This window comes from Centroberyx affinis, unplaced genomic scaffold, assembly GCF_046629955.1.
Source record: "Centroberyx affinis isolate AG114_WGS23_722 - 3 ecotype Tasmania unplaced genomic scaffold, CSIRO-AGI_Caff_v1 ptg004215l_1, whole genome shotgun sequence".
NCBI lineage: Eukaryota > Metazoa > Chordata > Actinopteri > Beryciformes > Berycidae > Centroberyx > Centroberyx affinis.
The window spans coordinates 83,215-96,777 of NW_027281960.1; the positions used below are offsets into that span (position 1 = coordinate 83,215).

Below are 13,563 nucleotides of genomic sequence, written 5' to 3' on the forward strand. Positions count from 1 at the left end.
ATGCCATGTTGAGGTTCAGGTAAATCCTGCATAGTGCTGCTGGCATGTTCTCCATCTTTAAATGAAACCGTTATGACCTAACTTTTTGAATGACCTATAAATGCTGTTTAGACGCATTATCACTGCGATAAATATGGCTATGGCTCTCTTATCATTTTTTGAGTATAGGGCCGGCCACAAAGCATGCTCCTAGGTCAACTGGAAATGAATGTCGACCTCAGTCCAGCCCACTAACCACACCGCCCTCCGGTGTTTACAATAGGAAAAATAAAGAATCGTCAACGTGATGAGACCATATTAATCTCAAACAAAGTAATATCAAGTAATATACTAATTTCAAAAGTAGTGCTATTGTTTTACTTATTACTCCCTGGGACTAGGCTACCTGTTTTCTTAATTATCAGTGTAACTAATGTCCAATGTTATCTTTTTGCTCAATAAAATTTAAGTAGGCTAGATGAAATACTTCCACCCTGAGGAAAGTAAAGTTTTCTCCCATGAAATAACGACGACTGGGCCTACTTATGAGGAAAACGAATCTGGAGATGGTTTGGGGGATTTAGCCTTATTTTTGGATAATTCAACTTCAATGTAATATTCAGAGGGGCTCATATTAACAACAATAGCCATTAATTTTGGTAACTGGTGACTGTAATAATAGCTATAGGCTAACTGAAATTGAGACGGGTCATTCGTTACATACTCATTACTGTGGAAAAGTAATAACATCACTGTAACACGTTACCGCCCAGCATTGCTCCTTAACTGTAACCACACAGCTCCATCTATCCATCCATCCACATTCTCACAATTGATGTGTACGCGCTCAGGGGGGTGTGGACTGACTCACGGTCGCGTTGGTGTGTGTGTGTGTGTGTGTGTGTGTGTGTGTGTGTGTGTGTGTGTGTGTGTGTGTGTGTGTGTGTGTGTGTGCTTGGTGCGCGGACTGGAGAGAGAGCGCACTCCAGGTTGGCGCAGGCACCGGGAGAACGGAGCGTTGTGCACGGCGGCAGCATGGCTTCGTCTCACGGGAGAAGCGACCTGCGGTTTGCAGACTGGATGGCAAGTTTACCGCAGAGCATGCACAATATCCCGCTCACCAACCTGGCTATTCCCGGTAGGTGTTTATTTATCGGTTGTAAAGGCGTGTGGGGTGTACGTGAACGGTAAATCCGTGCGTATTGTAAGACAACGTGTTGTAGGCTGCCATATGAGAAATCAAAAATGTCTTGGCTTTGATATTTCAATTTCTTTCTGATGTTTTGCTTTGCAAACTTTGATTTTCTACTTTGCAGAAAATAGCACCTTTCTTCCAGTGTAAGTCTTACAGCGTAGTATAGGCTACGGCTTTGGTTTTCATTGTACCTGGTTCGAAAAAGGATGAGACCTGTTGCGCAACGTGCGAAGTGCCATGTGTAGGCTATATCCAGCTAGCTGTTAGGTTTTACCTCATGTCATGGTCCGCTGTAAGGGTAATAATAAACGGTAAAAAAAAATAAAAAATAAAAAATAAAAAAATCCTATACAGTATATTCTCGCCTATAGCTACGCTATCTAATATTCCAAATAATGGAGCTGTCATGAGATAGACAAGACTGTCAGAGCTGTCAGAGCTGCTCGTAAGTCCCAAAGACATGGATGGGTGAATGGATGGGCTTTGTTTTTCCTATGACTTTTGGTGTGTGTATTAGGGTGGTGGCCATAGGAGAGAAACAAAAGGGAGCGGGATGGACTCATTACCCATATACACAACTGAAAGTCAGCTGTTTGGCCTCTTTGACCAGGGTGCAGGTCTGCTTAACTCCATCCAAATTGTAAATGCTGATTGTAAAACCCACCACTGATCAGACTGATGGATTGGCTAATTAGCAGCTGGTTAATTCCATATCAGCTACCTAGTGATTATTACACCTACACACAAAGCACTTCTTTTCATTCTTCATTTTCTCGCATTTTCTAGACCTTTGTACCCCCCCCCCCTCTCTCTCTCTCTCTCTCCTCTCTCTCTCTCTCTCTCTCTCCCTCCCTCCCTCCCACTCTCTCTCTCTCTGTCTCTCTCTGATGAGCTAATGTATAAACACTGGGTGTGTGTTTGGGACAGACAAGGAGAATGGAGATGGCTTGGTCCTCGGTGTGCAGAGAGGTGTGGCATGGCACTGATCACAGCTGTTAATGATGCCAACACACATGCGATTCATGGCAGTTTTTAATATTTCAAATAGAGTTTTGTCCATCCAGGAAAGACAAGGAAAGAGAAGTGGCATGAGATGTATTTCCCCCATACAACTGGTCTTGCTGGAACACACAACATGTGCTGTGTGACACCACAGTTCTTCCACAATAAGGCAGCCTGGAAACATGGTCTATTCCATCTAATTAGGTATCATTACTCCTCATTGGCCCTGTGGCCCTCCAGCCCAGCTGCTCTCCAGTTTACCCTCCATTTGGACACAGATTCATATTAACAGCTTCTGACTCTAAATCTTGTGCTTCCTTGTGTGTGTGCGTGTGTGCTTGCGTGTTTATGTGTGTTCAGAGAGCACACTGGCTCAAGGTTTCTCAAGCCAAATCCCATAATCCACAGGATTCTGAGTAAAACTTATTTAATAAACAACCATGTGTTTTTAATGGGATGTATTCCTGATGTGTTTTAATGGCGTGGCTCATGTCACAGCATTTTAATAATAGTGTAGGTCTTTGTTCAAGAAGAAGTGAAATGGGGAGAGACAAGGAACAAATGAGACAAGTATCTAATTTCCTCCACAACTTCATTGCTCCTCTTAGCTGGAGGAATATTATATTCATGATGGTGGATTTCTTTAGCCCCAGAATTGAACCATTGCTGCCTTTCAGTGATGCTATTTATTTTTGAGCAGGCTGACACCCAGGCCAAAGCGTTTTGGCAATTTGGAATACTCTTACTGTGTGGGGGTGATGTTGTAATGCCATGGTTTTATGCTGTTGGCAAAAAACTAAACGTCTCTCCTGTGTTTGTGTTGCCAGCTTTGCACAGCTGTACTCATTAGTATACATAATCATCCATTATGATTGGCAATGAATTTATTTCACTGTTTTCCTCTTCACAGTGACAGTTAGAGAGGACTTAATCAGTATCTGATTTTTATGATGTTTTAATGGCATCCACTCATCGAGAGCATTTTTAAAAGGACGCTCCATAAATTTGCCCATCATATTTCATTATGAATCATGGGCTGGATGTCTTGTGTGGGATATGGAGTGTAGCTACACACACACACACACTTGCTTTCTTTTTCTTTCCCTATCCCCCACACATCTACCTCCATCTCAAAATGATGAAATATAGCCCATGTGCTGTATACGCCTCTCTGACATGCCAATCATGCGTGCTTGACTTTTCTTATTTCCTTGCCTGGTGCAACACACACAAACACACACACACACACACACGCACACACACACACACACACACACACACACACACACACACACACACACACACACAACACATTATAGATTCTGGAGGTAGCATGGGTGTGACAGACATCTGCTGTATGACAGATAGTCAGTATCTACCCACCATATGTGCTGTTACTGTACCCCTGACTCTGTGCACCACAAATGATGCTGTTACCAACTCAGCACCCTCAGATACTCGGCCAAATATTATTTGAAAGGCTTTTAAATGTCACGGTATATATTATGTGTATGCTGAACATGGATTTTTACTTCTGCAGTAAACCACCTTGATCCAGATGGGCAGCCGGTTAGTTAGTCAGTTTGTTGTTGTTTGTTTGTGAATTACTTGGTTAGTTATTGAGTTTGATTGTTTCTGTAACCAAAGCAATCAGTTAGCAACTAATTTATTTTACAATGGCAGCCTGGCAAAATGGTTGATGGCTTAGTAGGCCAAAGGCTCTTGGCTCAGTCCATCATGCTATTTCTAGTGCTTTATGGAGGCAATAATGGCAAAGTGCCATCTGAGTACCTACCTCCATGTATATATGCACATTACACTTATCCAAGGGCAGGCAAGTGCTTTAAATAATTCATTGTGGTTGTATCATTCCTTGTAAAAATGACACATATAATCAAGTACATTTTTATAAGGATAATCTTATTTCTGCCAGTCCTCTGTGTGTTAGGTGAGAACATGGTTGCTGGCCGACACGACCCAGCTGTCTGTGTTGGATCCACATGCCGCTTTCTTTCTTTGGCCTCAAAGCCTGCCGACCTGCCGAGTCTACAATTCCACTGACCTGCGCCAGCTCTACGCTAGCCAATGGGGGAGAGGGGGAGGGGGGTAGAGAGACAGAAAAATCGAGATTGAAGGGAGCGAGAGAGGGAGAAAAGAGAAAGTTAAAAGAAAGATAAAGGTCAGGAGAGAAAGAGGGAGTGGTGGCAGACTAATGCAGGTCATGAAAGGGAAAAAGAGAATGAGTAGTAGCTGACCAGTGGGGGACGCAGTGTTGTTAGATCTGCTAGATGAACACCACAGACCGCCTGGCTGTGCACGGGTCTGACCCATCACAGAGTGAGATGGTCAGCACAGGTGGGCTGCCACAGATAAACCCGCTTCTCTGCGGCTCTGTCACCATGAAACAAGCTTTGCAGTGTCTCAGACGCTGGAGGGTGGTGAATGGCTTTCTGGATTTGACTGAAGTAGTGGGAAATGGGATTTTCAGTATTTCTGGTGGAGGTGGAGGTGTATGATTTGGGGTTTGTGCTTATTAGCATGAGCATACCTGTATGTGTGTGCATCTCAGATGTTTTTTTTTTATTACATTTACTGTATATTAACAGTGATTCTCAACCTTTTTCACATCAAGGACCCTTAATTTAGTACACATTAGGGCCACGGACCCCTATTTGATGAGATTTTGTCTCTCCGACCCAAATCTGAGAATATTTTTATTGTTAGATATGATTTTGTCCAGAATATCTGTATGTAGAGAGATAACAGTGAAACTATGATCAAAATTCATTCAGTCATTCTTCTACATTCTCTAATTGTGTTAACTTCTTGTAAATGAAACAATTGTGAAGTTTAACAATTCATCAATTTGTTGGGGACCACCTGGAACCCACTCAAGGACCCCTGGTGGTCCCCGGACCCCACGTTGAGAACCACTGTATTAACATACAGCTCAAAAATGTAAGATTTTAATTCAGATTTTGACTTGGCCTGGCTTGTATTTAGCTAAGAAGTGTTATGGCTGTGGCCGTACCCCCAGAAGATTCCCTAGTGTTTCCTTGTGTTTCCCCTTCCCTGTCTTCCCAGTGCTCCCCTGTCTGTCTCTCTCGCTGTCTATGTTTTGTTTGTGTGTGTATTGGTGTGGGCGTGGTCTCCCTTCCTCGTTCTCCTTGCTCCCGGCTCTGCTCATCCTGTACACCTGTCTGCCATCGGCTCATCTGCCTGCAGTATATCTACCCCGGCTCTTCAACCATTCATCGCCAGATTGTTGTTTCAACCACAGTGGTAGTTACGCTCAAGGCCAAATCTAGTTAAACTCCCAGTGACTTTGTTTCTCCGTGTTACCTGTGACTAACCAGCCTCTCTTATCCCAGGACCATCACCTGCCTGCCTGTTTTCCTGCTTGTCTCCCTGCCTGCCTGCCAGCCACCATCACCCGCCTGCCTGTCTTCCTGCTAATCTCCCTGCCTGCCTGCCTGCCAGCCACCTCCTAGCCTCCAAGCTACCCCTGCCTGCCATCAGCCCCTCATCCAGATCCTCCCTTACAATAAACCTTTTCCTTACCCTCACCACCCTGTCCGTGTCCTGCGCTTGGGTCCCACCTGTGTTCATAACAAGAAGGGGTTGTTTGCAATCAGAAATATTGTGATTGACTTCATTCAAAGCAATCTGTTCCAAAACTGAAACACAGAGGATGGGATAAGATACTTTACCTCAGAGACATTACTACATTGCCACACATAAAACTCCAGTGTAAGATTTGCATGACAGTAGATTAAGTTTTGGAGGCTAATGCTGAGTGAGAGGACTCAAGGGAGCCACACTCAGCCTCCCCACTGGCTCACTATAACAGCTCAAGGCTTTACCAGAGGTAAGAAATGAATAGCATACCTTAGGCCAGGGGGAAAGGGTGAAGGCAATTCTATTAAGTTAAGCTGACCTAGCAGGCAATGAAAACAAATCCATTGCAGAGGAGGCTTCCTGTGTCTTGCCGGTTCCCTCGGGGTGGAGGGAAAGGCCTGCCCAGGACTTTCAGCTGTAAATCTGTCCATCAATCCCTTGGTTAGATCACTCTGCCACTTAAGCCCCCGAACAAGGAGGATAAATGGTATCGGATGCCTGGGTAGACACTGAGTGCAGAGAGATGTTTGAAGGGCAGGAAATCAGGCAGCTAAAAGGCGTTGGAAAACAGAGGATGTACAACGCAAAAAAGGAGAGGGTTGTGGGTAGAACAAACAAGGGAGGGGAAAATTGTTTCGTGTTTGGTAGAGAGAGAGAGAATTATTTATAGAGAAACAGAGCAAATGGGTGGTAAAGAGGTGAGGGAATGGTGCAGTTATTTTCAGTAATGGATATCTCATCATCTCATCATGACCCACCCAAACCTCCAGTTAGCTCAACTTTGGTTTGACCAAGGGGCAGTTATGGTCCTTAAGTGCTTGACTAGATGCACCTCCTGCCCACATTTTAAACTTGCGGCTCTACACAATGCCTTGGAAATTACTCAGCCACCAATCTATCCATACTGTTCAGTAGATTTTAATACTGACAGCTAGACAGTTGAGATGCTGTTTTGCTTGTCAAGACTTAAAAATTAAAACCAGATCCTTCCCTGGGTGCAAAGGTTTGACATCATGCAATGGATTTACAGTGTTTACAGTATCGAAAACAATGATCTCTGCGATCTGTGATCTGCACACCAATATAAAGTCTTCCATCCTGCTAAGAGCAACATTGTTTGCCACCAGTCTATAAAGACAAATATTCCTAATTAGAAATTAAGTTTGGGACTAACAATCCATGCATTTAATAGGAACTGTTTCTTAGAAATGTTTAAATTGACTTAATCAGAAACTCCATTATCACATCATCTCCCCACAGTGTTCTCTGGTTGCCTACAAGCCAGTCAGAAAATTTCATAAGTTGCTAAAGGAAATTCGCTATCAGAGTGTTTTAGAAAGTGGCAGAAATAGTTTGGTATGGATTCTCCACAGGTCGGCTTTGCCTCACCACTGGCAGTTAATTGAGTTTCCAGCAGGAGGACATTTATCTTGTTTCTAAAAGTCAAGTAATTCAGTCTCATCGGAAACAGCAGTCTATAAGGTTTGTGCTCGGTGCACTGCCACTCTTAACAACAGGGAAGAGAGCAGCAAGACCACAGAGAAAGAAAGATGGGGCGGCAGAGAGAATGCAACAGGAGTTTGAAGAATAGAGGTCCACAAGAAGGGAGATGGAAGGAGGAACACTTGAAGAATAGTTATAAAATGTATTGGAAGATCCATTCATCTCAATAGAGGATGAGGAGTCTGAGACATTTCTTCATTTCTAGTATCATTCTTCATTCCATCATCTCCGCCCTTTTCCTTTCTGTTTTTTTCCTCCCTTCCTGTTTCACTTTCCCCTTATAATTCTCCTGTGTCTCTTCTATTTTCCTTTCCTCTCCTCTCGTCCCTGAAGGGATCTAGACAGTGCGCATGGTGAGCTGTAATGATTTGTAATGAAAAAGGGCATAAACCACCAGTGGTCCTCTCCTCTCATTCAGTCAGAATGACTCAGTTAACACAGCTCAACTTTCTAACAGACAGTCATCATCATCATCATCATCATTATCATCATCATCATCGTCATCCCACATTAAGTGCCTCTGTGCTTCTCTCTCTGTCACTATATCTGTTTCTATCTGTCTGTCTCTGTTTCTCTCTCTCTCTCTCCTTCCACTTTCTTCACATCTTTGGCCCAGTTGGACATCTGCGACTTTGTGTCCTGATCTGACGTGTTACTATGTAGAGAGTATTGGGGTAAAGAGTAAAAAAGTGTCTGTTCCTGTCGAAGTTCACAGTCCACACATAAGAGAGGCCGGGGTGGTAGACTCACTGTCCTTACCGAAGAATCGTCAAAAGGGGAAGCTGGCATGGATTTGTGCTGTGCAGAGATTTATTGTGTTCATTGTGTGTGTGTTTTTTGCCACGTGTCTCTCCACCCACGTAGCTTCACATCCATCCTAGGTAAAGCCATCAAACAGCGTTAGAATAGACAATGGAGACAAAAATTAATCCACAACCTTGATGTCGAAGGATTTAGAGCATGCAGATTGTTTCTGCCCTCTGACAAGCTTGTTTACGATGTGCAGGTTATGGCCCAGTTGAATAGAGCCAGAACACATTAACTGCGTATGGCTTTACCTAAATATTAGGTGTTTTTGTGATGGAAGAGTCACTTTGGTTGATGTTGCAAGGGAGGCAATGAGCAGCATGAATTTTGCCTGTTTGATCAGTGGATTACATTTAGTCAGCAGAGTTGTCACAGTGACCCTCACTGATTACAACACACACACACTATTTCCATTGTGATTATTTAGATGCTACATTTTGTCAACTTTTAAAAGTTCAGACAGGGGAAAGTGGGAGAGGGAGTCAAAAAATGTGAAATAAACATGAATACAGACAGTAGTGGTTTGACAGTAGCATTATCTGGCTGTGGATTAGGAGCTGAGTTGCTGTGGATATTGACAAGAAACCAACAGAATAACTCAACTTCCAGAAACAATGTTGAGACGTATTCCATAGTAAAATTTGCATGAGCAGAGAAAATCTGTTGTCTCCACCCTTCCTTTTCAAGACTTCAAAATGACTCTGCTTCCTCACAATTGTAAATGAATGCTTTGCCCTTGAGACATGCGGTGCAGCATTAATGTGCAGAAAATTATTTCTACAAACTAAAGAAAAAGTAATCACTTACAGAACTGAATTTGATGGTATTGAATTATACATATAGGAAAGTATAGGAAAGCTAGCAAGAGTTCTGTACATATGTGCTGCACACTTGGCAAACTATTTGGCCTTTTAGCATCGATATTGTCCCTATTATGCTGTGAGATGGTTTCTTTCTCTGATTTAGCATAATGCACAGGCCTTTTGACAAGTGGATGCTAGTTAGCAAAGCACAAACCGGCTTTATAACTAGGCTACTGCTGAGGTATTCTGCTCTTATCAAAACCTGATGACTCTGTTTCACGATCCTACAGTAGAGACTATAGAATCTAGTTTGTATGAACTCTACTCCTTTAAATAAATAATCTCACAACCCAAAGACTCCATATGAACTGTGGAACCTAGTCTCTACCTGTCAGAGGTGTAGGTATTTGTTGTGATATTCTTGAAACCCCACAGACCCTCAGAGCTTAAAAAAAAATTATTCTCTGCAACAACAGCGGAGCCAGCTGTTGTGACTGGTTAAGGTTGTGGTTTGGACGGGTCCTGTTGTGACCCTGATGGTACGGTTGACCCTGCAGTGACGCTGTGTGTTGCTCTCCCCTGGGATTCAGCTGTCTTCCCTGCTTACGGTCATTCTCTGGGCCAGCTGCGAGGAGCTGGCACTGGACTATGGATAGCTGAAGGTCACTTCAGCCTGTGTGTGTGTGTGTGTGTGTGTGTGCATTTGGGGGGTGGGGGTGGGGACAGGGGGGTTATTGCAGTGAGCAGAGAGAGGATAACAGAATTACTCACAGTCTATTTTGCATGACATGTACGCACACACACACACACACACACACACACACACACACACACACACATTACATTACCTTTTCTCAAACAGGCATGGAAGGTCACACTACCTTGAGCCCTCTAAAACAATTCCATTTGGATTGGTTTCAAAGGAAGGTTTTGCATCACCCTATACTACTATCCATCACTTTGTGCACAACATATTACAATACAATAATTATCAGTAACTATATAAGATGTAAGTAGGCATATCAGTTCTTTTCTCAGTTCCTCGCAGCATAAAAGGCCTGTCTTTTTTCTTCTCAAGTTGTTTGAGTTCATGCCCTATGACCATGGAATCTGTTATTCAGGTATTCAGGTATTCAGGTATTCATGTTGTTGCTGTTCTGAAGCCTTTCTACCCCACCAAGGCGATAAAACAATTGGGGGTTAATACCGGCATACAGAAGTTCCCACTTTAGTTCCCTTAACACACATTTTGTTATCTTCTCCAGGTTCCCATGACTCATTCAGTTTCTACATTGACGAGGCGTCTCCCGTGGGCCCTGAACAGCCGGAGACGGTGCAGAACTTTGTTTCTGTTTTTGGCACGGTGGCCAAGAAGCTAATGAGGAAGTGGTTGGCCACGCAGACCATGAACTTCACCAGCCAGCTTGAGGCTGGGATCCGCTTCTTTGACCTGCGCATCTCCACCAAGCCCCGAGACCCTGACAATGAGCTGTACTTCGCCCACGGGCTTTTCAGCGCCACGGTCAGTACAGAGGCTTTGTTTCACCAGAGCTTTGGTTGTGGTGATTTAGTGATTTAGTAAAACTTGTAGTTACAATGTGATGTTTATGTGTATGTGTGAATTTGTGTGACTGCAAACTGGTCTTTCAAAATGTATCATAATTGTTTGCGTCCCTATATTTCGTATATCAATATGAAATTATATAAATGATTCAAGTGTGTATGTATGTGTTCATGCTTGTGTTTGTGTGTGTGTGTGTGTGTGTCCGTGGTTGACTTGTGTCTCTAGGTTAGAGAGGGTCTGGAGCAGATCAGTAGTTTCCTGACGGCTCATGCCAGAGAGGTGGTGTTCCTGGACTTCAACCACTTCTACGGTGTCCAGAACATGCACCATGAAAAACTGGTGGCCATGTTGAAGGAAGTGTTTGGAGACAAACTCTGCCCGGTTGTCTTCGCCCAGGAGGTACTGCTAACTAAACACACTAAAACTAATATACTAATTACTAATATTTTGGCTACTCATTGGTCAGGAGGTAGGATTAAAGGCAATTAAATGCACTAATGCAAAAGTCGGCCTCAAATATTCATTTCAGATACTTGTTCCTCATGAGGGACTCTTGATTTAAAGTGGACATGTCACAAGCACTGAATTTTTTTCTAGTGTTCAAAGGGCTTTTGTTTCAGCCATGCACAACAATGCTTTCAATGTTTTGATCTGCTGAATATGCGCAACAATGGTTATCACATCCTCAGTCGCAATTGATTTTTTGCTTAAAGTATCTCCTTCAGTCAAGTAAAACATTTCTCTCATGCTCAGTTTCCTCACTGCGCTGGTCTCCCCTCCTGTTCTCTCACCTTCCCACCCTCCTTGGTCCTCCTCCACTCCCACCCTACCCCCATCCTGAGGTGTGTGTGGAGTACCTGGGAGAAGGAATTCCAGTCAGATTTAAAATTCACCAACCCTCCATCAAGCCCCTCTTTTTTTTATTATATCTTAGTGTCCTGTCTGGTGCTGGTGCTAGATGTCTTGAGGGGAGCAGGGTGGAGTGGGGATGTGGGGAAAAGAGGAAAAGGCTGATAGAGAGTAAGTGGTGTGTAGTAAATACTGGAGAAATGACAAACTTCTCCAGCAGGACCGCAGGGGCTACTGTGGAGGGAGCGGGGAGAGAGATTGAAGGAGGTCGGGAAAGAAGAGTGAAAATAAAAGAGATAGAGATAGATGGTGTTTAATTTTAGAGCAGACAAATGGCTGGTGCTCTTTCCTCCATAGGTATTACATTCTCTGCCTCTACTCCTCTCTTCCTATCGTCCTCCAGCTCACCCCCCTTTACTCTATTCATTTGCCTGTATGGTGAGACTCTTATTGGTGATGGAGTTCTTTTACTCTTCTTTTCTTTCACTCCTACTCTGGAGTTCTTTTACTCTTTTACTCTGCTGTTCACTATTCAGCACTTTACCTCTCTCTCCTTTTCCCTCTTATGCCACCTTCCTCCACTCTGCCCATTCATCCCTAACAGTAGGCTATGTAAGGAATAATGTCCAGCGAGAAGGTCATTAATCCAAACTAAATAAGCCCTGACAGGTGAATCAAAACCTGAAAGCGCAAAGCGTATGTGTCTTTATCGCTCTGAAGGGGCTTATTTTGCAATAATGACCGGCTCCCTGTACATTATCCTGGTTATTACACAGCTACTTACCAAACGCTTTTACCATTCGACACAGAATGTTGATTTAAATTGATTTTATTGCAAGCTAAAGTAATTTACAAGCTTCCGCCAAAAAATTGTTCAGCAGGACTGTAACCATAGAAACATCTGTAGCTAGCATCCATGCTGCATAGCAACGTAAGCAAAAGATTGCCATTCATCCTGCAACCAACAATAAAAAGTTTTGTGCTCTCCGAATAAATGAAACCTAAAATTGGAAACATCTTCTATGTTTCTAACCTGCAGTAGGTTAGCCGGATGTTTCTGCTGTAACCAAGGAGTAACATCATTTTGGCACAAGGTGTCGCAAGTTAATTTGACTAGAAATGAATAAAAACAACTGGACTTCTTGGTGAGTGATACAGTATGATTAGACATGAAACAAAGGTCTGTTATGTGTATGGTGTTATGTGAAAAAGCAGTCTGTTTTCAGGAACCACAGACCTCATAATGCTTTCTTTGGCCAATCAGAAGTGAATGTTCAACAAAGCTGCGTAATAAATAGTGTGATTCAATGCATCAGGCAATTGATTTACAGTATGTCAATAATGTTCCCTTATTCTGCTTGCTTCCATTCAAATAAATCATAGCTTACTAAGTAACTAACACTCCCCATCTTCCTCTTCCACCTGGTGAGTCTCTAGTACCTGTTTGAATGTACAATAAGTGCTCTCTTATATTTACTATTCACCACTCATCACTTTTTTCTTCTTTTCTCACATCCCCCTATCTCCCCCCCCCCCCCCCACCCCCCCACCCCCCCCCCCCCCCCCCCCCCCCCCCCCCACACACACACACACACACACATACTGCACCTCCCTCCTCCCCAGGTGACTCTGCAGTATCTGTGGGAGAAGGAGTACCAGGTGCTGGTGTTCTACCACAACCCCATGGCTCTGGAGGTGCCCTTTCTGTGGCCGGGCCAGATGATGCCCGCTCCCTGGGCCAACACCACTGACCCAGAGAAGCTGGTTCAGTTCCTCCAGGCTTCTGTCACCGACCGCAGGTCAGCCCACATAGATTTTACTGTGGCACTCTGTGCACTTGATGGATGGAGACAAATGAGACAAAATCTCTGTGGCATGTCAGGTCGTTCCACAGCTGCTGAGTGCAAAATTGTCACTCTCCATTGCCTCAAAAATTGTCTATGTACCTTTGCCTTACTTTTTATAGCACATGAGATTGTGAAATGCACAAACTATCACAATCTTTGGGCTCTGTGACACTCAAGCCCCTTAGAAAAATGAAAATGTTTGCTCAAACCTACATCCAATTTGTAGTTCATTTACAGTAAAGCTAATAGGTGTTTCCAGTCAATGTTACAGTAAGTAGGCCAGTGGTTGTGACTAGTGGCCAGGAGGAAACCTCTCCCACTGAGCAAAAGACGTGATTTCAACGTCGCGTCTATGCTTTAGCTCTCATATAGCCCAGGATCATTACGCCTATGTAT

The 13,563-nt window shown here is 43.6% G+C and overlaps 1 protein-coding gene across 1 annotated transcript; it reads left to right on the plus strand.

Annotated features, from left to right (window-relative positions):
• Positions 1–1,014: 1,014 nt before the first annotated feature.
• plcxd3 (phosphatidylinositol-specific phospholipase C, X domain containing 3) lies at positions 1,015–13,119 on the plus strand (the record flags this gene model as incomplete). Its single annotated transcript, XM_071543061.1, has 4 exons — positions 1,015–1,117; positions 10,173–10,429; positions 10,697–10,870; positions 12,944–13,119. Coding segments are annotated over exons 1-4 (710 nt in total), but the record flags the coding sequence as incomplete, so codon positions are not given.
• Between the last annotated feature and the right edge of the window lie 444 nt (positions 13,120–13,563).